General features: G+C 53.8%; 1 protein-coding gene across 1 annotated transcript; it reads left to right on the top strand.

Annotated features, from left to right (window-relative positions):
* Window positions 1-289: 289 nt before the first annotated feature.
* Window positions 290-23,196, top strand: DFFB (DNA fragmentation factor subunit beta). Its single transcript, XM_046662330.1, has 7 exons — window positions 290-472; window positions 2,341-2,467; window positions 5,103-5,291; window positions 6,185-6,264; window positions 8,223-8,390; window positions 9,823-9,923; window positions 18,062-23,196. The coding sequence occupies exons 1-7, from the start codon at window positions 350-352 to the stop codon at window positions 18,294-18,296; spliced, it is 1,023 nt and encodes a 340-aa protein (XP_046518286.1). The 5' UTR covers window positions 290-349; the 3' UTR covers window positions 18,297-23,196.
* The last annotated feature ends 43 nt before the right edge of the window (window positions 23,197-23,239 follow it).

Genomic DNA, 23,239 nt, shown 5'->3' with positions numbered 1-23,239 from the left:
GGCCGGCCGGGCCAGGACATCGCGCGCGCGCGACCCCACCCCGTTGCGCTGCGCCTGCGCACAAGATAGGGCCCCCCCCCCCCCCCCCCCCGCCTTCGCTTCCCCGGGCTTTCTGGGTAATGGAGTTTCAGGAGGACGGCGCCTGCTCACAGGACGAGGTCGAGCCTCCGCTTCCCTGGCCACCTTGGTACCGGCGCTTTCGGTGACTGCACATGCGCACAAGGTGAGATCGCGCCTTCCTTTCTCGTGCCTTCTGGGTAATGTAGTTTCCGGGGACGGCGCGCGGCCTTCGTCACCTCAGCAGAGCCTACCCCGCGCAGACGCCAGGGGCCAGGGTGAGGCCCTGAGTATGTTTGCGGTGTTCCGGAAGCCCAAGACATTCAAGCTGCGGGCCCTGCACAGCCAGAGCAAGTTTGGGGTGGCGGGCAGGAGCTGCGAGGAGGTGCTGCGGAAGGGGTGCCTCCACCTGCAGGTGCCCGCGGGGCGGGGGCTGGGCCGGGGGCTGGGTGCCTCCACTTGCAGGTGCCCCGTGGGGCCCGGGGCTGGGGGTCTCCACTCTCAGGTGCCCGGCGCTGGGCCGGAGGGCTGGGTGCTGCCGGGGGGCAGGGGACTGGTTGCCTCCACTCGCAGGTGCCCCGGGCCCGGACAGGGGCGAGGGCGCTGTGCCAGCTTGCCCAGAGTGTGCTGGGTTGGATGGGACAGTGCTGACCGTTCATCTTTTGCCACCGGGACTGGTGGAGCTCTGGCCGCGCCGAGCGCACAGTGTGTCACCGAGTCCTGACACGTCCTGGAAGGGGGGACTGTCCACGTCGCTTCCGCAGGCGGAGAACCCGAGCACGACCACAGTTGACGCCCTCCCCACCACGTAGCAGAACTCTAGGCGGGTACCCTCTCGCTCTTCACGTGGGTTGTCACGGAGTCCATGACAAAATCCAGTGAATCGGTGCAAAGGCCCTCATTCCACAGAGGAGGAAACTGAGGCTCGGAGCCACTAAGTAACCTGCCTTAGCTATGGAGTAAGGGGCCGTCGTTGAAACCCAGGACTAGCTAAGCTCAAAGCCCAAAGCTGGTCCCCGGGATCTTAGCAGAGCCTCTGAGTGTGCATAGAGCTGCTGCGAGTGGACGGCATTTGGGTCCTCCTCGGGCTTCCAGTGCTGCCTGGTGCACCCGGAGGTGCCACATCTCACCAAGCAGCTTTAGTGAAGTCTCGGCCCTAGTGTTCGGGTGCTGATCTGCTTGGGAGAAATTTGGGAGAGTAAGAGGTGCTGCTTTTCCACTTCAAAGCCGGAGGGTGTGGGAGATGTCTGAGCTCCAGGGAATAAATCCCCATTTCGTGTGCTACCAGCAGGCAGTGGGCCTGACCCCTTGAGTCCCGAACTTCTTCCTCCAGCTCCTCAGCCCCATTCAGAGGGAGGGGGACCGTGGAGGGGATCTGGAACACCTCCCTCTTCTGACCCTGCGGGACGTGACAGCTCTGGCCTGACATTCAGGAACCTGGTTCTAGTGCACATCTGATAACTCGCTGTGTGCTGCCGAACACAGCCGCTTGGCCTCTCTGTGCCTCAGTTTCTCCTTGTGTGAAATGAAGGGGTTAGGCTCAGAGGCCTCTAAAGGCCCTTCCAGCACTAATGTCCTAGGGATTTCAGCCATCATTCTTGCTCATATTGTATTAGTTTCCTTGACTGGTCTTAGACCTGTGCTGGGGTTGTGAGTGTGTACACGTGTGGGGTAGCGGGTGGAGGAGGTGCTATAAAAATTCTTGAAACTGATCAGTGTCAAGCAACAGAGAACCAAACCTCAGCAAACTAACGGTACTGTGTGCTGGTCACACTTCTGTAGACAGAAGCAATAAGTCATTTGCAGTAAGATGTTCTCCTTGATTGATCAGTGCCCAGGAAAAAACGAGGGCCTTAAGCGGGGGTGTCCTGACGAGGGGCCTCATTGATGGGATGTATTTACTGGCTTAGTGGAAGCAGGCATGCGTCATTTTCAGAAACAGGCTTCTGTTTTAAGCACCCTTGAGGAGCTCATCTTGAAAAGGTCCATGTGGTGAATCCCCAAAAGCAGTCACCAATGTATATGTATTTTTACGTGACTTTTCATATTTAGAATGCCCTACAGTGGGTGCCATCATTTCGACACACTGATTCTTTAGACACTGAGTGCTTGTCTCAGGTGTTCGTCCTGCTGTAGCATGCAGAGCATGATTCTTTAAAACATAGTTCATTCTTGTTCTTTGTGAGGATTGCAGATGAATAGACCTCATGTTGCTGCTCCGAGGGTGGCCCACCTGAGACCACCCTTGTAAATGTCCTGCCCTGCTCTCCCCTCTCTCCCCAGCTCCCTATTGCTGGCTCCCGCCTCTGCCTCTATGAAGATGGCACGGAGCTGACTGGAGATTACTTCTGGAGCGTTCCTGACAACTCCGAGCTTGTGCTTCTCACCAAGGGCCAGACTTGGCAGGGCTGTAAGTGGTAGAGACCTTGGAGATTGGAGGGGAAGCAGGTGGGGCTATGGAGATGCTGAGGGCAAAGGATCTGATAGATGTTTCTCTAAGGAAGATATATAAATGGTCAATAAGCACATGAAAAGGTGCTTGATGTCATTAGTCATCAGGGAAATGCAAATCAAACCCACAGTGAGACACCACTTCATACCCACTAGAATGATAATAGGTGCTGGTGAGGAGGTAGAAGAATTGGAACCCTCACACAAAATGGTGCAGCCACTGTGGAAAACACTCTGGCGGTCCTTTAAACTATTAAACAGAATCACCATGTGACCCAGACATTCTGTTACCGCCTACGAACATAGGTTCCCTACCCGCCACACAAGAGGTGCCAAATGAAAACTGACACACCAAGCTGACGGCAAAGAAAAGGGTTTTATTTTGGATGATGTCAGCCAGGAGACAGACGAGAGTGAGCCCTCAAACTCGTTTTGTCTCATCTCTTCTCATCTCCCTGAAAGATGGGAAGCAAGGGGTTTTAAAGGTTGCAAGGAATGTTTTTGCATGCGGGGCAGGGTTGGGGTGGGGGGTATCTGTGGCCTTGCTGTTCTGAGCTTTCCCCCGAGCCTGCGTTCAGCCTTGTAAGGCTGCTTACGGAGAGGAGGGTGATAAGGGAATCCTGGTGGCTGTTCTTGGTTGTCTGTCTCCATGGATAGTGGATTCTGGAGCCGGGAAGCCAGGGAGTAAGCAAGGAATGAGTGCTTTGGTTTTAACCCCATATATGCTGGGTTTAATGTAGGGGAACTGATGTCAGGGCCAGTATCAATTCCACTCCTAGGTATATACCCAAGAGAAATGAAAACACATGTCCGCATAAAAGCTTTTACCAGAATGTTCATAGCAGCTTTATTCATAATGGCCAAAAGGTGGAAACAATCCACTTGTCCATTGATGGACAAATGGATAAACAAAATATAGTGTATTCTACAGCAGAGTATTATTTGACCATGAAAAGGAATGAAGTCCTGACCCACGCTACAACATGATGACCCTGCAAAACATCATGCTCAGTGAAAGAAGCCAGTCACAAGAGGCCACTTAGAATATGGTTCCATCCATGTGAAGTGTCCAGAACAGAGAAGTCTGTAGAGACAGAAAGTAGATTAGTGGCTGTTTGGGGGATGGAGGGGGAGGAGGATTGCTGAAGGATACGAGGTACCTTTTTGAGGTGATGGAATGTTCTAAAATTGAATGTGGAGATGGTTGCACAACTCTGTGAATAACTAAAAACTGTTGAGTTGTACATTTTAAATGGGTGAATTGTAAGGAATGGAAATTAAATCTCAATAAAGTTGTTAAAAAGAAAAGAAACTGCCACGCTCTTTTCCAGAGCGGCTGTACCGTTTTACATTTCCGCCATGGATGTATGCAAGATGCAGCCTCTCCAGCTGTTGGCATTGTTGCTGTTTCTATTGTAGCTGTTCAGCTGGGTGTGCTGTAATGTCTCATTGTGGTCTTAATTTGCATTTCCCTAACGGCTATTGGTGGCGAGCATCTTTTCCTGTGATCACTTGCATCTGTATATCCTCTTAGGTGAAATGTCTGTTCATGTCTTTTGTTATGTTCATGTCATTTTCTGATTGGATTTTTTTACTGTTGAGTTTTGAGTCTTTTCTAATATTCTGGATATGAGTCTCACCAGAGAGGTGGTTGGCAGACGTGCTCTCCTTCTCTGTAGCTTGTCTTTTCATTCTCCTGACAGGATCTTTCACAGAACAAACGTTTTTAACTTTGGTGAAGCCCAGCTTGTCCGCTTGTTTTGTCTCATGCTTCTGCTTTTGGAGTTAAGTCTGAGAATGCTTCATCGAGCCCAAGGTCCCGAAGGTTTTCTCCTCTGTTTTCTACATCAATTGCAAGGATGATGCAACTTTTCTTCTTTAGCCTGTTAAGGGCGCATTACACTGAGTGATTCCTGAGCACTGAACACCCTTGTGTCCTGGGTGACCGCGGCCATGGTGCACAGCGCATGTGTGCACTGCTGCCCTCTGTGCGAGGGCCGTTAGGGCCCGGCCGACCCCGTGTGCACTGCTGCTTCTGTGTGAGGCCGTGAGGACCCGGCTGACCCCGTGTGCGCTGCTGCTTTTGTGTGAGGGCCATGAGGGCCCGGCCGAACCCGTGTGCCCTGCTGCTTCTGTGTGAGGGCCATGAGGGCCCGGCCGACTGGCTCCATGTGACACAGTGCTTGCTTGGAGGGCCGCTCCTGGGGCGTGTAGATCGGCTCCAGGAGAGAGCGGCGCAGTGATGGAAGGCCTGGAGAGGAGGCCCAAAAATGCGGTGCTTTCGTTTGTGAGGGAGAAGGCAGGAGGAAGGGCAGCCTTTTGGAGGGTGCTTTCATTTGCCAGATTGTGCCCCGCACCTCCCCGTGGTTCTCACACCGCCCTGCGGGAGGGCGGCCAGTCCCGAGGCCCAGAGGAATGGGCTGGTTGGTGTCACGACAGGGTCTGGGGCCTGGGACTTCCTTGAGGTGTGGTGGTCCCCAGGTGATGAGGTGGGTGACGTGGGGACAGCCCTTCCCTGGCTGGGTGGCATGTGTCTTCCTACGCAGTGCTCCAAGGACTCCTGGCTTTTCCCTTTGTCCCCCTTCTGGTGGCAGATGTGAGTGACATCAGTCACTTCCTCAGCGTGTTCCACAAGCCGCACGAGGGCCTCATCCAGGCCGCCCGGCAACTGCTCTCTGGCGAGCTGGCCCCGCTGCGGCAGAAGCTTCTGGTCGACCTGCTGCACACTGTCAGTGAGAACATCGCGGCTGAGACCCGGGCCGAGGACCCGCCGTGGTTCGAAGGTACCTTGTGGGTTCGAGGTCTGGGAGGGAGCTGGGGGTGGGAGGGCTTCCTCCGGCCGGACTCGCCTGGAGGACCCGGGTTCTGTTCCAGTTCCCGGAGTGAGGGGCTCCCCAGCAAGGGGCTTGCCTGGCTCCTCTGCTCGTGGCTGGCCAGAGTCCAGGCAGCCCTGGGACTGGCCGTTTACTTCTGTTTATTTTTTAATTGTGGAAAAGTATACATAACACAAAACTTACTATTTTAACCATTTTAAGTGTACTGTTCACTAGTGTTGGGCACATTCACGTTGTTGTGCAGCCGTCACCACTGTCCCAGCATAGAATGTGTTCATCTCCACACTGAAGCTCTGCCCATTGAACACCAACGCCCCCTCCCCCAGCCCCTGGCACCCACCATTCACTTTCTGTCTCTGTGACTTTGACTCCTCTGGGGATGTCGGATGGGTGGAACCATTCAGTATCTGTCCTGCTATGACGGGCTGATTTCACTCAGCATGATGTTCTCAAGGTCCATTCGTGTTGTAGTGTGTGTCAGAATTTCCTTCCTTTTTAAGGCTGAGTAATATTCCAGTGTATGGGGGATGACATCTTCTTTATCCGTTCATCCATCCATGGACACTTGGGTCGCTTCCACCTTTTGGACTGGTTTTTTGAGCCAGTGGAAGCAACCCTGAGAGTCTGCAGCTCTCTTAGAAGAGGGGGGCTTGAGGTGCCACATGCAGAAGCCCCTCAGTGGTGTTTGAGATGCTCCATGCTGGTGAAACAAAGAACCCTCCCCGAACACACGAAACCAGAGACTGTGCACAGCCCTCCAGGGTATTTCTCAGCCGAAGCGGTTCGACCCGCCCAGGAGAGGACAGACATGGGCTCCAGGGCTCTTCTCTTCTTCCTGGCAGGTTTGGAGTCCCGGTTTAGGAGTAAGTCCAGCTATCTGAGATACAGCTGCGAGAGCCGGATCCGGGGCTACCTGAGAGAGGTGGGTCCACGTTTGTGGCAGGTGCGCCGGGCGGTGTAGGAAGCCAGCTCTGCTGTCAGGAAGCTGCGGTCCCCAGGCGGGCGTGGCACGCCGCTTCATGGGCCCTCTGGCACAGTTAGCACCTGCCTCCCCTCTCCTCCGAGCGTGGTGCTGGGATCTGTCCCCAGCTGCTGCCCTTTGGCTTGGGCTGCCGTGCCTGAGCCAGAGCAGCTTTCGAACGCCCTCCATTTTGCATGTAATTTTCCCTCCGGGTTCCGAATAGAGCTCACTTCGGAGTGTCTTCCTGTATCAGGTGCTTCACTTTTGACGTGAACTTATCCCAAAGAAACATCTCTTTGTCCCCCGTTAGCTCTGACGGATGCCACACAGCGGACAGCTGCTTCTCGCTTTTCTCTCTGTGGCAAAGTACGGTTGTGTGAGCTCTGACAAGAGCTGGAAGGGCCGTGAGCAGTTGTGGGTCGGAGCTCCGACTCTGTGGGCTTTCTCCTCCGGGAGGCGTGAGAAGTAGGCTGATGTACATGTAAAGCTGAGACGCTCCCAGTGGAAACGGCGTTGCACCTCCAAGAAGAAATGAGTCCTTGGGTCCAGGGCCCGATGTGGTCTCTGTTCCACTTCCCTTTCCACAAGGAGCAGACCTAGCTGACAGGTGAAGTGCAGGGGAGAGGATGCCGCGGGGAGCCGGGCCTGCTGGGGACAAGGGAACGCGGTCCTGTCTGGGGGACAGTCTGGCTGCGGGGAGCCTGCACTTTTTCATGAGTCTGGGTTCGGTGCAGCTCCTTTCAGGCCTGTTACAGTAGGACAGATAGAGGAGGGGTGCATTTGGGGGCAGCTTCAAGAAGGGGTTCTGGGCCCTGACCTCTTTAAGATAAATACACGCACACACAGACACACACAGACATACAGACACACAGACACACAGACACACAGACACACAGACACACACACACACACACACACACACGTCGGTTCCTCAGAATGTGCTGGCTCCAAGAGCCGAGGCTGCATGTCTACTGCCGCTGTTTCTGCCCTCTGAGCCGGGCCCACTGTGGCCGGCTGGGGGCCAGGCGCCTCCCACCGAGCCGGTGGGGCTTTGTCTGTTTTAACAGCACTGCTGCCCCTAAGCTCAGTGGTCGGAAGTCAGTCCTGAGGCTGTCTTGCCCCCTAACCTTGTAGATGGCTCTCACCCCCATGCCTGACTCTCCACACCCAGGCACGTGTCTTGGACTAAATTTTAATGTTTGTGGTAGAAAACCACCCAGAGCTAGTGCTCCATTGAGATCCTGTGATGCAGAAGGAAGCCTCAGGAGTGGGTGTCTGTGGCCCTGTGTCCCAGCCCAGCTCCCTGTCGCTGCCCCTGTCACTGTCTGACCGTGGCCGCCCTGGTCCAGCCCCGCTCGCTCCACCTCCTGCTGGTGCCCAGAGTGTGCTTCCCGCACTGGCCAACCCGGCCCGTCTCCAGGCCGGTGCCAACCCTCTGTACTGTGTTAACATGCCTGCTGTCCTGTCGCTCCCAGGAGCTCATCAGGGAGGGGACAGTGGTCTCCTGGCCTCTGCCTGGTGCTCAGCACAGGCTTGGGTGCACCCAGCGTGCGAGTCTCCACCTGCATTTGAGTGGGCAGTGTGGGAGGCGGGGTGGGCGATGGCGACGCAGGGGCTGCTCCTCGAGTTTCTTCCCAGGCAGCACTGACGAGTTCCGGGGAGCTGGGGTGGCCAGGCTGCCCAAAGTTTGAGCGCGTTCTCTGCCCAACTGTGACCCAAGCTCCGTCTCATGGGCCCAGAGAAATTTTGCAGGGTTGGACAGCCATGGTGTGTGTGAACTCAGAGCCCCTGACTGCAGGGCCGTGCCGGGCCCTCAGGCGCCAGGGTCTCTGAGGGCCGTGGCGTGAATGGATGGGAGGTGACGGTGGGTTTCAGGCATGGTGCACCAGTGTTCAGCGATGTCCCTTGGTTTCTTGAAGGTGGGCGCTTACTCCTCCCTGGTCGGCGCCGAGGCTCAGGAGGAGTTTGTGCAGATCGTCGAGGCCATGTCCCGGAGGCTCAGGGCTGTGAGTTACAATGGCAGCTACTTCGACAGAGGAGCTAAGGCAAGCCGGCTCTGCACGCCGGAAGGCTGGTTCTCCTGCCAGGTGAGCTGCGTGCTGTTTATCCTGGGGCCACCCGGTGCCTGCTGAGCCAGCCCTCCCGTGGCGAGGTAGGCGAGGACAGTCTTCCTTGGCCTGCCTGGGCAAGGCCTCATGAGGGGCAGCCCTCTGGGGAACAGCTCACGTTCAAGTGACCTTTGTGAGGACAGGCAGCCCACACCTCCTTCTTGCCGCCTCCCCCGGTTTCACTGCTGTGATTGCCAGGTTGGTCTAGCCTTTGGTGCTGATGACATCGGGGCTTTGGCGAGTGCTCGGCCCCCTGGGCTGTGGAGAGCACCTGAAGTGGGGCCTCTTGCCCTTTACAAGCTGCAAATTGCATCTCCAGTAAAATCCCCTCCCGTGCTGGTGGTCTTCATAGCGCCACTAAGAGGTTGCGGAGCAGGATCCAGGGCAGGCATGGCCCCCCCCGCCCACAGACAGGCTCCTTGTGCTTCTGCCCTGGCAGTTCTTCCCATGGGTGATGCGCTCTGACCATCAAAACACTTCTTTCCAGCAGCTTCAGTGTGGACTTCAAATGAGCTCACCTGCTCTCAGTGGGTGTTCCCGGAGCCAGGCACAGCGAGGGGGACAAAGATGACTGACCTCGCCCTGACCTTGGGAGGCTCTAGGTCAAAGGCGTGTGCCAGTGAGGGCAGTGGGCTTCGTGCAGGGAGGCTGTGAAGGCCCCTGGGGGATGGGCCAGTCCTCTTGGGTGGAGTGGAGTTGGGGCTTCAGTGGGGAGGTGACGCTTTAGGGCAGAGTTGGCGGATGTGTGGGGGTCGGTGGGAGTGGGCAGTCCCTGCGAGGGGACTGGGTGGGCCCTGGCACAGAGGTGGGAGGCAGTGCACTCTGTGGGGTGACTGGCACGTGGGTGGTGGGTGGGGCCATGGCCCACAGCCCACGTTTGACACGTGTCTGTGAACAAGTGGCTGAGCGTGCTGAATGGCCAGTTCCCAGGGCGCCTTCAGCAGAGCACCCAGACTCTGTTCGGGCCTCTCCGCTGGCCAGTCTGTGTTGGGATGACGGGGAAATGTGGGGAAGCCACGTGGAGCAGACAGGAAGGGAACAGCCAGTGTGTGGGTCCTGGCCCCGCCCCTGCTGGTGTGGGCCTCCGTTTCCCTGAGGATGGTTGGAGACAATGGGTTTGGGTGTGGAGACACACACGGAGGTGCACAGTAAAGGCAGCTGGTGTTCCTAACAATGGAGAACGAACTTGTCCCCTTTGCAAATGCAGAATGTCATGCTAGGATAACGAGGGATGGGGGGCTGGGATGCCACTCCAAAGGTAGAATTCCTAATTGCCCCAAACAGCAGGCCATTTATCAGGGACTGACCCCCTCCTAGCTGGGCCTCCTTCTTCAGCAAATCCTCCAGCTGGCTGTGAGACTGGCGGCTCAGAAGTCACTCATGGCCTTCACCTTGTTCCGTTTTGGCCCAGGGTCCTTTTGATGTGGACGACTGTGCGTCTAAGCACTCCATCAACCCCTACAGCAACAGGGAGAGCCGGGTCCTCTTCAGCACCTGGAACCTGGACCACGTGTGAGTGAGCGTTCCGCAGCGTCAGGAGTGTTCATCCTGGAGAACCACGTTCACTAACCCAAAGAGCGCCCACTGGAGGCTGTCCCTGCCGCGGTGCCCCTGGCTCGCCGGCTCCCTTGTGTTCACGTGCTGAGCTCGTGGGTTACGGACCCAAAGATGTCATGGGTGGGCAGGGTGTTAGGGGCTGCTGGGCACACACTGTGCATCTGCCCCTAACCCGCATGATGGGGTGTCATCCAGTGGCCGGTGGGCTCTGACAGGAGCTGGCCCAGATCTCCGTCCACATCTGTGTGACCTTGCGAGTTTCCCCTCTCTCACCTCCAGCTCCCACCTGTGGATGGAGTTGGTGGTCTGTGTGCCTGCTTTGCAGGGCTGTGGGAGGAGGGGCCTCCCAGGGCCCAGTAAGCGGCTGTCACGGGTACTGCACCGTGAGGGCATCTCCTGTCTCAACCAGGATGTGCTCAGAGAGCAGAAACTCTCGGCTGCTGGAATGTGTAGGGCAGCTCCTGCTTGAACCAGGATGAGCTAAAGTCTTGGCCAGCAGGATTGTTTTTATAACTATACTAGCTCATTCTATATAAAGGGCAGAAATGGAAAATTTTATTATTTTAACTGAGACGCTTTCCTTGAATAGACAGTCATGTGCCACACAATGACATCTGGGTCAGCAATGGACTATATGTATGGTGCTGGTCCCACAAGATCAGTGCCATAGAGCCTAGGTGTGTGGCAGGCTCTACATCTCAGTTTGTGTGAGGGCATTCTGTGATGTTTGCACAGTGACAAAATCGCCTAACAGTGTGTTTCTCAGAATGCATCCCCGTTGTTAAGTGACACACGACTGTAATTGTATCCTTGCCCCCGCTTTCTGAAGAAAGATCTTCAGATGCCCCTAAAATGGCTGGCTACAGTTGAGGCCCCCTTTCACCTGTCTGTAGTTAGCCCCTCCCCACCCTCAGGGACCGCTGTCCTGAGATGTGTGTGTCCTTCTGATACCTGTTTATGCACCTTTCCCATTTCCGTTTGTGTTTAAAATACACTTCATGGAGCCTCGCCGGCTGTGCTTTTCCACACCACGCTGGGCGACACTGGTGCGTTTGTAGCTTTGCAACATTCATTTCACCAGTGCAGAGTGCTTCACTTCTTGACTCCAATTTTAACATCCATTTCCATATGTAGGCATGTAGGTTTTTTCTAGTCTTCCACTTGTATAAGAAACCCTGGGATGAACACCCACAGGGGATGAACCCACATGGTCCCCTGGTTCCGGTATGTTCTGTGGGTGGCAGCATCAGCAACAACTGGGGCTGGTCAGGAGTGCAGGTTCTTGGGGCCTCCCCCAACATTACCCAGGAGCCCGGGATTGGGGTCTGCAGGGTTGGAAGGGCCATCCTGGTACCTGAGCTGCCCTCGAGGGGGCTGCTGGGTCTCGACAACACCTATCTTCCCCTTCTGAGTATTGCCAGGTTGCCTTCCAGGGCAGCCCAGTTTACACGCTCGCTGACTGTGCGAGTTCACGTGATGCTCTGTGTCCTTGCCACCACTTGGTGTCATTGTACTTTTTTGCGTCTTCCCAGTCTCATGGATGAGAAAGGTTTTCCTGTTTTAATTCATCTTCCTGATTACTAGGAAGGCCGAGTGTCTCTTGATATGTTTATTGGCCGTCACTTCTGTGAAGTGGCTGTTGCTTTTTTTGTGTGTGTGAGGAAGAGTGTTGCTGAGCTAACATCTGTGCCCATCTTCCTCTATTTTGCATGTGGGACGCTGCCACAGCATGGCTGGATGAGCAGGGGTGTAGGTCTGAACCCACAGACCCCGGGCTGCCGAAGTGGAACACGCAAACTTAACCACTATGCCACTGGGCTGGCCCCTGGCTGTTGCTTCTTTTGCTCATTTTTTATTGGGTTTTGTTCTTATTTATTTGTAGGAATTGTTTACCTATCCTAGATACTGATTCTTTGCTGGCTATTTATGTTACAGATATCTTTTGCCTTTTAATTCTATGGGCTTGCCTTTTAATTCTATGATGTCTTTGATAATGACAAGTTTTAAATTTAATGTACTGAGATGTACCTCTTCCTTTTTGTGTGTTAAGAAATCCTTCCCTTTCCTCTATTTTTTTCTCTGCTGGTTTGCTGAGCTCCTTCTGATGTGCACTGAGCACCCAAAGACTTCTGGGCTGTCCAGGCCATCCATCTACTTTGGGTCTTTTCATGACCCATTAGAGGCGGGGACATCACTCTAGGGGACACCGCCAGCAATTGAAAAATGAAATAGGTCAGCCTAGAACAGAGCGCAGGTGGAAGAGCAGAATGCACGGCAGGAGCCAGAGCGATGTTTCAAGAAATGTTTGTTTCGGTTATATTTTCTCTCTCTCTCAATACATATATTATGCATTACACATAGATGTGTGTACTGGGTTTTAATCAGAAATGTAGTTTTTACTACGAGGCATCAAAAGTTTGAGAACATTGGTCTGATTGTTTCCCTGAGCCACGGCCACAGGCCTGCCCCTGGCTCCCGTGGGGCTTGAAGCCGCATGCCCCGTGTTTAATAGGTAAACATTAGAAAGTAACAAACCGTTAAATAACATACGTGCTATCATTCTACCTGGATGATAGATGGCCGCAGCCAGGAGGGCCAGGTTCCTGCTTGGCATTTGCAGACTTCACAGCGTTCCGGGACATGGCTGTGCAGGGGAGCCGGCCTGGCACCCCCACGGCCTGTGCTCCACAGCCTGCCCCCTTCTCCCAGCTGCCTCGCCCTGTCACACCACGAGGGCCTGCACACATGCATGGCCAGGCTCTGACCATCCCCTCGGGCTTAGGGGGGTGTGCACTGGGGTGCAGCCTGTCCTGGGAAGAAGGGCCAGTGAGGAGGCCATGCAGGCCCTAGAAGCAGTGCTGGGGACATCTGGCAGGATGCTCTGGGAGTGTGGTCTGGGCGGGTGGGGCAGGTGTCCACATGGCTCTGGGAGGCCATGGCTCCTCAGCCCAGAGCATCCTGCCCCTACTGGCGCCCTTGGAAGCACGGGTCCCTTTTCCCAAGGGCGCTTCCTTCAACACTGGCTGTTCCGTGGTGGTTGGGTAGCACATGCCAAGCCTTCCCGTCCAGCGCAGGCGTCTCCCGCCCAGTCCTCTCCCAAACCACCTTGGCTTTTTACTGAACTTCAGCCATTTCTGCTTTTATCTTCTCTTCCTTCTTTCTGCTTTTTCAGGTTTCTCTTGTTTACTCACTAATTTGTATCTCTTTTGTATTCTAATGTGTACAGTTAAAGCTATAAATTCCTCCTAATGCTGCGCTAGCTGCTTCCCACGACTGCAGTGTTTGTATTTGTTACTCAGCTCTAAAGATTTTATAATTGCCATTGTGATTGTATTTTTGATCCATGAATTATTTGCAAGTCTTTGTAGTTTCCAAACCCGTGTTTGTGTTTGTTTTCAGTGTCTGTTTTATTCCTGATTTCCTCCTTGTGGTCTGTGACCGTGGTGAGTGTTGAGAGCTCCCCTCAGTCTTGGAGACGGCGGTGTCTGTAGATGCTCCTGCCTCAGCTTCCCCTTGGCCGGATCAGAAGTTGCTCTGCAGCTTTCTCTTGGGGAACACAGTGTTTCCCGCCCCTTTACCTCCGACCTGGATGTGCCATTGGGTTTGGGGTGGATCCCCTGTTGGCTGCATCTCTGCCTTCTGTCTTCATGGCATCTGAGATTCTCTGGTTTGCAGGCACCTAGAACCCACTGCCTTTGTTAAGGCTGAGCACGAACTCTGCAAGGTCAGGGGTCTTCTGTCTGTTCTCAGCTGTATTCCCAGTGTCCTGGGCAGTGGCTGGCCACAGTGGCTGTTTAGTAAACGTCTGGTGAGTAAATGGTGTATCTGGACTGATTTTAACCACTTTATTCGGGGTTTCCTATTCGCTGCACCATTTCTTTACTTTTTTGGTTTCCATTGTGCTTTCTATAGGTTTAACTGAGTTTTCTTTTTCCTCTGGCCCATCACCCCACCCTACACTAGTTCAGAAAAGAGGTGTTTCCTTCTGTCCCCTGAGTGGGGTGCCTAGACGTGGACAGCGTCTGGAGGTGGCATCGTTGTCCTCACTCCCCGTCCTGCACGGTGTCACATGGACTGTTGGCTGCCCGGCTGATTGGTAACCCTGAACAAAATGCTTGTGTGTTTCGTGGTCAATGCTCAGGTATATTCAGCAACATGTTGGCCCGTGTCTGCCTGCATCTCACGTCTGGTTTCCCTTCTCACGTACAACGTGCTGCCTTCAGCATTTCTCTCATGAGGGTGTGAGGGGTCCACGTCCCCGCTGAGCGACCGTTTACTGAAGTGATTCTGGGTCGACAGGTGTCCTACCTTCAGAGCTTCCCAGACGTGACTCCAGTGTCTTCTGTGCTCGAGAAGCCTGCTGTCAGTCTGATCTCTGCCTTTTTTATGGCAGTTTTAGATTTTCCCTTTCTCTTTGAACATGATGTATCTAGGTGTAGGTCTTTATTTTAAATTCTGACTGGGATGTGTATTCTTTGTTCTGAATACACGTTTTTCTTTAATTTTGGAAAATTCTTCAGCATTTATTAGTGTTGCTTTCCTGATTCCCCCCATTCAGTTTCTCTGGAACTCTCGCCGGCCGGGTGTTGGACCTTCTGGTTCTGTCCCCGTGTGCTGTGCCTGCTCTGTCATGTTTCCAGCTCTGCTGCTATGTTGCTGCTGACTTCCTGCCATGCACTGAACTGTGTCCCCAGAATTCACATGTTGACACCCTAATCCCTGATGTGACCATATCTGGGGATGGGACCTTCAAGAGGAGACTAAGGTTACATGAGGTCATAAGGGTGGGGCCCTGATCCCACAGGACGGTAGTCTTCTAAGAAGAGGAAGAGAGCTCTCTCTCTGCCATGTGAGGACACGTGAGAAGGCGGCCGCCTGGGAGCCAGGAGGAGGGCCCTCACGGGAACCCACCCCTGCTGGCTCCCTGGCCTCAGAGTGCCAGCCTCCAGAACTGTGGGGAAATTTTTGTTGTTTAAGCCGGCCTGTCGGGGGCGTTTTGTTTCGGCAGCCTGAGCTGACTGTGCACGTCCTGTGTGGCTCAGTGCACTGATTCTCTCTTCACCTCCAATGCATTCACTCTGCCCGTTGAGGACGTATTTCCTGCCTGGAAGTGGGTTCTTTTTAAAACAAGCCTTTTCATACCAGTTGTTCTGCCACAAGCCCAGCTGGGCTAGGATGGCGGGGTATCATGCCGAGAGACCAAAGAAACGACCCGGAGACTGCGAACGAGACATATAGGTTTATTGGGACTGACTTACAGGGAGTGTCCAGTGGCGGCTGGCTGGACGGAAGTGTGCACCCGCATCTGCCCCGAGAGAAGCTTGCTTAAGTAGGCACAGGAACAAAGGCTGCATGCTTGCCAGAGGGCTGTCCTTGGTACGACCAGCGGTCCCAGGAACAGAAGCTCACATGGAGGGGCTCTGTGTCCCCGTAAGACTTGATGTTCTTGTGGGATAAAGGAGGATCCGGGCTGGCCAGGCCCAGATGGTTACAAAGCCCGGTAGCTGGACTGCCTGCCCAGAGGGGAACCAGAAGGACACACGGTTGCAATGGGCCTGAGGGTTTCTGCTGAGTAAGCAAGGCCCAGGCCCCACACCAGTCTTGTAAGTCACTTTAATCATTCATTTTAAGCATATTTATTTTGTGGTTGTGCGTGAAGAACGTAACTGCCCAAAGAGAGGTCTGGCCTTTGTCCCCGACCCCTGGGAAGTCACACCCCAGCCCTTGGAGTCTCCTGCCTGTTGGTGTCATTGTTCACCTGCGGCCATGGGTCCCTGGACAGGCTAACAGTGTGGTTAGGGTGGGGGCTTTGGGCTGCCTGTTTCAACTTGACCTCTGGGAGGGCTGGAGATGAGGTCAGGCATTTGGGTGGTCAGCCATGCCCATGTGACAGAGTCAGAGAAGACTCTGGACACTGAGGCTTGGGGGAGCATCCCTGGCTGGTGATACTCCACATGTGGTCACCACTGCTGCCAGGAGGAGTTAGCACTGTCCTCGCCTCACTGGAAGCTGCCGGACCTTTCCTAGGCTCTGCTCTGTGCCTCCCTTCCCTTGGATGATTTTAATCTGCATCCTTACCTTGTGATTAAGCCATAACCATGAGTATAACAGCTTTCAGGGGCTTCTGAGTCCTTTTAACAAATTATTGAACCTGAGGGTGGTCTTGGGAGCCAGTTACAGATGGTGTCAGAAGTGGGGGAGGTCTCGGGGATGTTCCCTGACCTCTTGGTGGTCTCCTTCAGATGCTTCTAGCCTGTGGCTCTTGGGGGCACTGCCGTTGACTGTGCCTCTTCTGCCCATTGCAGTCTGTTCCTTATGCTGTTTGTGTGTCTGGAGTTGGAGTTCATCCTCAGTGGGAACTGTGTTTTCTGTAGACATCCTTCGTGTGCTGGCTTCTCAGAGTATCCCTACAGAGCGGCTTGCGTTTGTTTCTGCCAGAAGCCCAGGGCTTTCAGTGGTTCCAAAACAACTGCATGTAATTTCTTGCTTGTGGCTCCCATACTGCGTGGTGACGTACAGTTGCACTGTGCGCCTGTGTGAGAGGTGGGCCGAGGGTCCTGGTTTTCCGGTGACTGTGGAAGCCAGTTACACTAACAGTTCCCCGTGAATCACACCTCCTGGTGTCCTTGCCTTGTGTGTTCCCTGCGCCTCACTCCCAACACTGAATCAGTTTCGCCGTGGGACTCCAGCAGACTGGACACAGATGGGGGACACAGATGGGGGCCTGATAAGTGCTTGCACAGAGGAGCTTGTCCTCTTTGAATGCTGCCATCACCACATGAGGGAGCCTGACCTGGCCTCCTTGAGGACGAAAGACCCCATGGAGAAGGGCCAGCCCCCAGCCAACCGTCCAGCAGAGTGCAGCCGCATTATTAGGCCAGGAAAACCAGCAGAAGCCCTGCCAGGCCTGCCCACAGAAACCACTAAGTTTTGGCGGGCTGGTTATGAGCAATAGGTAATTGACAGTGGCTTCTCCTCCCTCCTCCCCAAGTCCTGGACTCCCCTGCAGCTTCTCTATTCCCCTGTAATGAGGGGAGCGGGGGTCTCAGTCCCACCCACCCTGGCCTCTCTCAGGACCAGAACCCTGGTGAGCAGCTGAAGGGGGGCTTGCCCCATGGATCAAGCACTCGTTTCTCTGTTGCTGGCAGCTGAGAAGCCGCCTCTTTTATTTTGATCTATGTATTTTTTATAAAAAGGTGCCTTTGATTGAGTATTTCCCGGTCCTGTAGGGGAGAGGAATCAGTCTGGGCCGCGCTGTTGCCACCAGCCGTTCCAGCTGTGGGATTGCCAGTTCCGTCTTGCCAGGTTACAAGCTTTTACACTGGCTATTGCACAGCCTTTTGAATTGTTTGTTTATATGTGAAACAAGTTTAGACAAAACATGTAACTGTTCTGAGTGGTCACACGTATGCATATACAAGCATAAGATTAGGACTAGGAACACTTACCAGTGCTCATGGAAGATTGTCCCTGGGGGGGGCAGTGAGGTTAAAGGTGGAAGTCAGAGGGGACTTTGGCCTTACTGTAAGGTTCTATTTAAAAGTGTTCATACAGCATTGTGCAATGTTTTGGTAAATCTACACATAGGTAATAGTGTGGAAGCAAGCAGACCAAATTGTTGTTGGGGAGTAATTGTGATGGGAATACGGTTGACTCCCATTTTTTCCTGTGTACTTTTCTATATTGAAAAATATAAGCACCAATCCAATTTTAAAAAGTGAGACGAAGGAAAGTTGCTTGCATCGGGCTCTGCCAGGCACACCTGGCCAGCAGGCGTGGCAACACTCAGTGATGACGCTTGGAGAAGCGCGTGAAGGAATGTCCCCAGTGCTCCTCCTGCTGACAGCTCATGAGGCCTCTCTGTGTCCTTGCCGCCCTGCTCCCTCTGGGGTTTCCAAGGTGGTTCCTTTTGAAATCTTAACAATTTTACTCATCTTTTCCTGTAAGCAGCCAAACATGGTTTTATGTTTTAGCTACAACCACCAAATAGAAACTATATTTAACTGGCTCTGTGGCTTAATAAGAAACATGCCTCGGCAGGTGCTGTGGGATTGTGACAACAGAAAGTGACCGTCTCTAACTTTCCTTTGCAGAATAGAGAAGAAACGCACCATTGTTCCCACGCTGGCTGAAGCGATTAAAGAACAAGATGGAAGAGAAATAGACTGGGAGTATTTTTACAGCCTGCTTTTTACCTCGGAGAATCTAAAGTTAGTTCACATTGCCTGCCATAAGAAAACCAACCACAAACTCAGCTGCAACCCAGACAGAATCTACAAACCCCTGACAAAGCCGAAGAGGAAGCGGCCTGCTAAAAAGTGCCCGTGACCTGGGCACACACCTTGACCTCACGCATGGCCTGACAGTGTGTGGATAATTTTAATAGGTGCTAATTAATTTTGGTCACTCCAGTAGTCTCTGGAAGAAAACTTAAAAAAAAAATCTTTCTACAAATTCTGACTCCAGTATCTTTCTGCCTCTGTCTTCTGCACCTCTGAGAGCCCAGCTGCCAGAGGCCCAGTGTGGCGTGCTCCCTGGCGCCTGTGCGTCCTGGGAGTGCCGGCTGGCAGGGTCGGGAACAGTCCTTGTGCTCAGGAATCCTTTCCTCCTCTGACTTCACCACTGGTGTGTATGCTCCTGTAGCATCTCCATCCTAAACCGGCCTCACGGCCAAACCTGGCCACTCTTGAGGGACCAGTTGTTTATGCGCCAGCTCTCTGCTGCTGCGTTTCCATCTGCCTTGGAGAGCTCCATCCTCTGGACTCTTCTAAATGCTCAAGAAACAGCTGTGACCCTTTTGGGGTAAAGTGTTGTACTCCATAAAGAACATACAAGGATAGTCATTGTTGTGTTATTTCTAATGCATTCTTTATAATGGCAAAAGCAGAAAACTCTCCAAATGTCTGTCTGTGGGGAAAGGCTGATGGGGGCCTTCTGTTGAACCATGTGAAACTGCTGTTTCTGTAGGTTAAAAATGGTCAGATATCACTGATTTCATGATTCAACCTAAAACGTCTATAAAATGCAAAACTATGTAGCAGTTTTAAGTGTTTATGTACGGAAATGGGGAGCTGTCTGTTAAATGCATGAGGCAAGCGCTTAACCAGGCAGAGTAGGAGCCGTTGGTTTTATAAAAGGTTCTGAGTGTATGTCACATGTGTGACAATGCGTACAGAGACAGCCTGCAAGGAAACACACCATCTGTGAATGGCAATAATCCTGGGGGACAAGGTTGGGGTCCGAGTGGATTACAAAGGACTCATTTTATAAATCGTGTATTTTATAATACTTGAAGTTTTTGAAATGAGCATTTATTTCATAATTTAAAAAAATTTAAAGTCATAATGTTTTGTACTATTTGAATTTTTACATTTATTGTATAATCAGAAAAAGCAATAAAGATTTTTATTAAATAGGCATGTCAAAAGAGTTTGCAATCATTGATAATGACAAAAATAAGGATAAAAATAAGGGGTCAATGATTTTTAAAAGATTAACCCAATCGTCCCGTTTTCTTCTCTGAAATATAGAAACACCTTAGAATGAGCCAGTTCTAGATGCAGAATTTTAGAAGTTCCGTCTCATTAAGTGGCGTTTATCTGTCTGATCAGGAAGTGCGGAGGGCGAGCTGGCGCCCAGGATGCCTGGATCCTCTCCCCATGTCCCTCGTGCCCGGGCCAAACTTTCCAGAGGTCAGCAGCTGCCATCTGTGCAGTGAGGGGCTGGGCTGGGCCCGGCAGCCTCCAAGCTCCTTCCAGCTCGTTCACTGAGTTTGGGGAAGGGCTAGCCTGCTCTCCGGGGCCGAAAGTCCCCTTTCTGCAGCGCGTCTTTGTCAGAGCCTTTCCTGACGGCCGTCTTGGTAGAGTTGTTCTAGTGGAGGCTCCTCCTCCCACACAGGAGAGTGACAGTGCCCCCGCCTCGCCACGGGACACACAGGGCTGCTGCCCCTCCACCAGCGGGCTCCGGGTGCCACGCCCATCGCTGGGCTCTGTGAGATTGGCTCTGTTAGGGCTTTTCCCGCCTTCACTGCTGTCGGCTCCTGTACCTGTTTCTCCTGCCCTTCCTAACCTGCAGTTGCATCTCCGCCACGGCAGGAAACCAGAAATGCGCTCTGCCCGAAGCTCTGTGCAGACAGGCGCCTTCGAGCAGGAGCTGCAAGGCTCTCCCGGTGTGATGTTGTTTGTTGTTTTCCACTTTCTTCCAGGCCCTGAGCTTGGGTGCTGGGCGACTGTGATTGGCGAGAGGTGTCACCAGTCAGGAGTTATGTCACCCAAACCCTCAGACTCCCAGGTTAGAGGAGGTAGCTGAACCTTTTTGCAAAATATGGGCTTATGGTCTGTCCATTCTCAACAAAAGGAAAGAAGAAAAATCTTGGAGCTGGGAGTGTATAGTCGTGTGATCTGTGGTGTGAGATCCAGGCACCGGGTCCCCCACTGCTGGAAGGCCCTGGCGTCAGCGATGGGCTTCCAAGGAAAAGCCCGGTGGGTGGCCTTCACAAGGCCTCAAGTGGCTGCGTCCCAGGCTCTATTGTGTCGCAAGGCTGTGGTGATCAGAGCTCCTGCAGCTTACAGGAGGAAGGGCGCCAGGCAGCCAGCCTCTGATGGGGCTGCGAGGGGGCAGAGGGTGCTGAGATGGAGAGCGCGGGCAGAGACTGCGTAAGCAAAGGGAGGCCCAGGAGGGAGCTGGCTGTTCAGGGGCTGAGGGTGAGGAGGCGTGTCAGTCCTGGGAGGGGCCGCAGGCTGAAGGGTGTGAGGATGGGGAGGAGTATCCACGAGGTGAGACTCCAGGCCGCACTGCAAAGTGAGGCCAGGGCAAAGAGTGGGTTTAATTCCAGATGCCCTAGAAGCACTTGAAGGGCTTTAGGGAGGGAGCCTGACTTACATCTTAAACCCTGCCCATTCCATAGAAAGGCCTGTTTTCAGGGCTGCCTTGACTCCTCCTGGGGGGGCCCTGAGCCCTTGGACACTCCTGCAGAGAAGTGTCTTTGTATGCCCGAGGACTGGGCCCCTCTCTCTACTGACCTGGGGGCTGGAGTCTGAGCAGCTAAGTTCCTCAGATGGGCACTCCATGCCTACGTGGCTGACCCCCAATAAAACGCTGGGCCCTGAGGCCCGGGGGAGCCTCCTCAGCTGCAACACTTCGCACGTGTAGTCCCCCATCATGCCCGTCTCCATGCGACTCCACGGGAGAGACACCTGAAGCCTGTGACGGGTCTCTCCTGGACTCTGCCCCATGCGCCTTTTCCCTCTGCTGTCTTTGATCTGTGTCCTTTCCAGAGATAAACAGTGACTGTGAGTATAACGGCTCTCCTGAGTCCTGTGTGTTCTGTGAATTGTTGAGCCTGAGGTGGGCTCAGGGCCCTATGCAGACATGCATGAGGGAGGAAGACATCCACAGCTTATTGTGGTCCTCAGCTCTGCGGGAGTAGACTTCCAGGGGTACGTATTCTGTACGGCTCAAGCACTCTAGTCCTTTCGTGAAGACCCATGTTACAGAGTGCTTCTAAAAATGTGCATCTGTCACGCAGCCCGGCCTCTGGCAGTAGCCTAGGTCAGGCAGTCACTTCACATGCTGGCAGAACGTATCATTGGAATACCCACAGTTAGAGTGATTTTAACATCTACTTTAATATGCTTTTTGGGATGTCATCCTTAGGGCTTATCCTACATTCCTTTTGTATTGCTGGTCCTCAGTCATCCTGAACTGGCCTCAGCGTAACGTTTCTGTTGTGCTGTTGGCACTGTGAGCACAGAGTGGGCTTCCTGATGCTCCACGAGGCTCCGGAACCACCACAGCCTGTGCGGCTCCTCCCCTAGTGTTTCCACCTGGGGACATTTCACTCTCAGTCGAGGGTGACCATCACGGATACAGATTTGCCACCTCCGCCACTTTCTCAACACCAGAGATGCCACATGGAGTTTTCTGCACCTCAAAAACTCTTCAACTACCACGTGAAATGACAGAGCTTTGATTCAGCGGAGCCCGCCGCTGCCGCGTTCTCCGTGATAGAAGGGAAGCGCCCGCACACGCCGCGGCCTCCTTCCCAGACGCCGCTGAGAAGCCTCGGCAGACGGGAGGCTGTCTCCCCGCTGATGCTCCCGTCAGTGCAGGTTGGAAACTGCGAGTGAGGGAGGGTGGTCGTCCTTGGAGTGAACAGTTTTCATTTCCCACTTTGCTGGAGCATAACCTGGTGTCTCTTCCGCAGGTGTGCTGGGATTCAGGACGATGCTTCTCCCGGGGGACAGTGTGCAGGGAAGACAAAATTGCCACACTGAGGCAGCTCGAGCACGACGGGTCCAGGTGCAGTGATTAACGGTCGTTCCTGCGTGATCTCAAGCTATAAATTATTTCCCCTGGCTGCTATCAAGAGGCTTTTACAAGCAACATTTTCAAATTACTAAATATAGAGTAGTTCACTGATCAATAAATCACCAAATTATTCAGAGTAGGCAAAGGTCACTGCTGCTAATGGGAAAATGATCCCATCGGAAGCAAAGAACGCCGGCTGGGGAGAGTCTCTTTCTGGCAGGGCAGGTGGAGCCATCAGGGAGCTGAAACATCCCTTACAGGGCACTTCAACTGCATTTTGCCCCCAATTATCTCTTACGTAAAATACTTCTGTGTTTCACAGTTGAATGGGGTACATCTAGCTGCTGTTATAACTAAACCAGAAAGGTGTAAACAGTCAGACTCTGTTGCTCACTCAGGGAGATGCAACACCGTCCTGCTGCCTTGCAGGCAGCTTTCCTCCTTGTTTCGGGTCATCTGGGAACCTGGCTCCCACCTGGACCCTCTCACCTCCTGGATGCTCCTCCTCCTGCGCGCTCTCCAGTCCTAGGCCCTGCGTGGTCTCTGCACGCAGCTGGTGGCAGTCAGAGGCATGCAGAGCACACCTGCGCTGCTCTCCACAGTGCACAGGCGAGAATGCACCACAGGCGCTCCTGGACGCAAGGGGGACTGGGCAGTGCAGTCTCTGGCGGGGCGCTGTGCCTGTGACCCTCCACAGCAGGGAGGAGAGCGCGGCGCTCGCGGGACGGCTAGCCTCCCCACCCCACGGGGCGAAGAGTGTGCTGAACACCTCTGCTGTCTCAGAAATCCCAGACCTACACCAGAGGTCACATCCCTTCAAGGTCACAGCTCTGCTCTTAACTCTCGGGCCGCACGGGGCCTCCCCCTGCTGGTGTGCAGGCACATGGGCTGGCCCAAACATACAAGCAGACCGCACGACCGCACTTGTTCTCTCCCCTAGCTCTCCAACGTTTTCGAAAGGA

This window comes from Equus quagga, chromosome 5 (genome assembly GCF_021613505.1).
Source record: "Equus quagga isolate Etosha38 chromosome 5, UCLA_HA_Equagga_1.0, whole genome shotgun sequence".
Classification (NCBI taxonomy): domain Eukaryota; kingdom Metazoa; phylum Chordata; class Mammalia; order Perissodactyla; family Equidae; genus Equus; species Equus quagga.
This window is presented reverse-complemented; position numbering and strand designations above follow the sequence as displayed.

Coding starts and splice junctions, on each gene's coding strand:
- DFFB (XM_046662330.1), top strand. CDS start 350: ATGTTTGCGGTGTTCCGGAAGCCCAAGACATTCAAGCTGCGGGCCCTG. Junction 2,468..5,102: donor GGGCCAGACTTGGCAGGGCT/GTAAGTGGTAGA, acceptor TTCTGGTGGCAG/ATGTGAGTGACATCAGTCAC. Junction 9,924..18,061: donor ACCTGGAACCTGGACCACGT/GTGAGTGAGCGT, acceptor TTTCCTTTGCAG/AATAGAGAAGAAACGCACCA.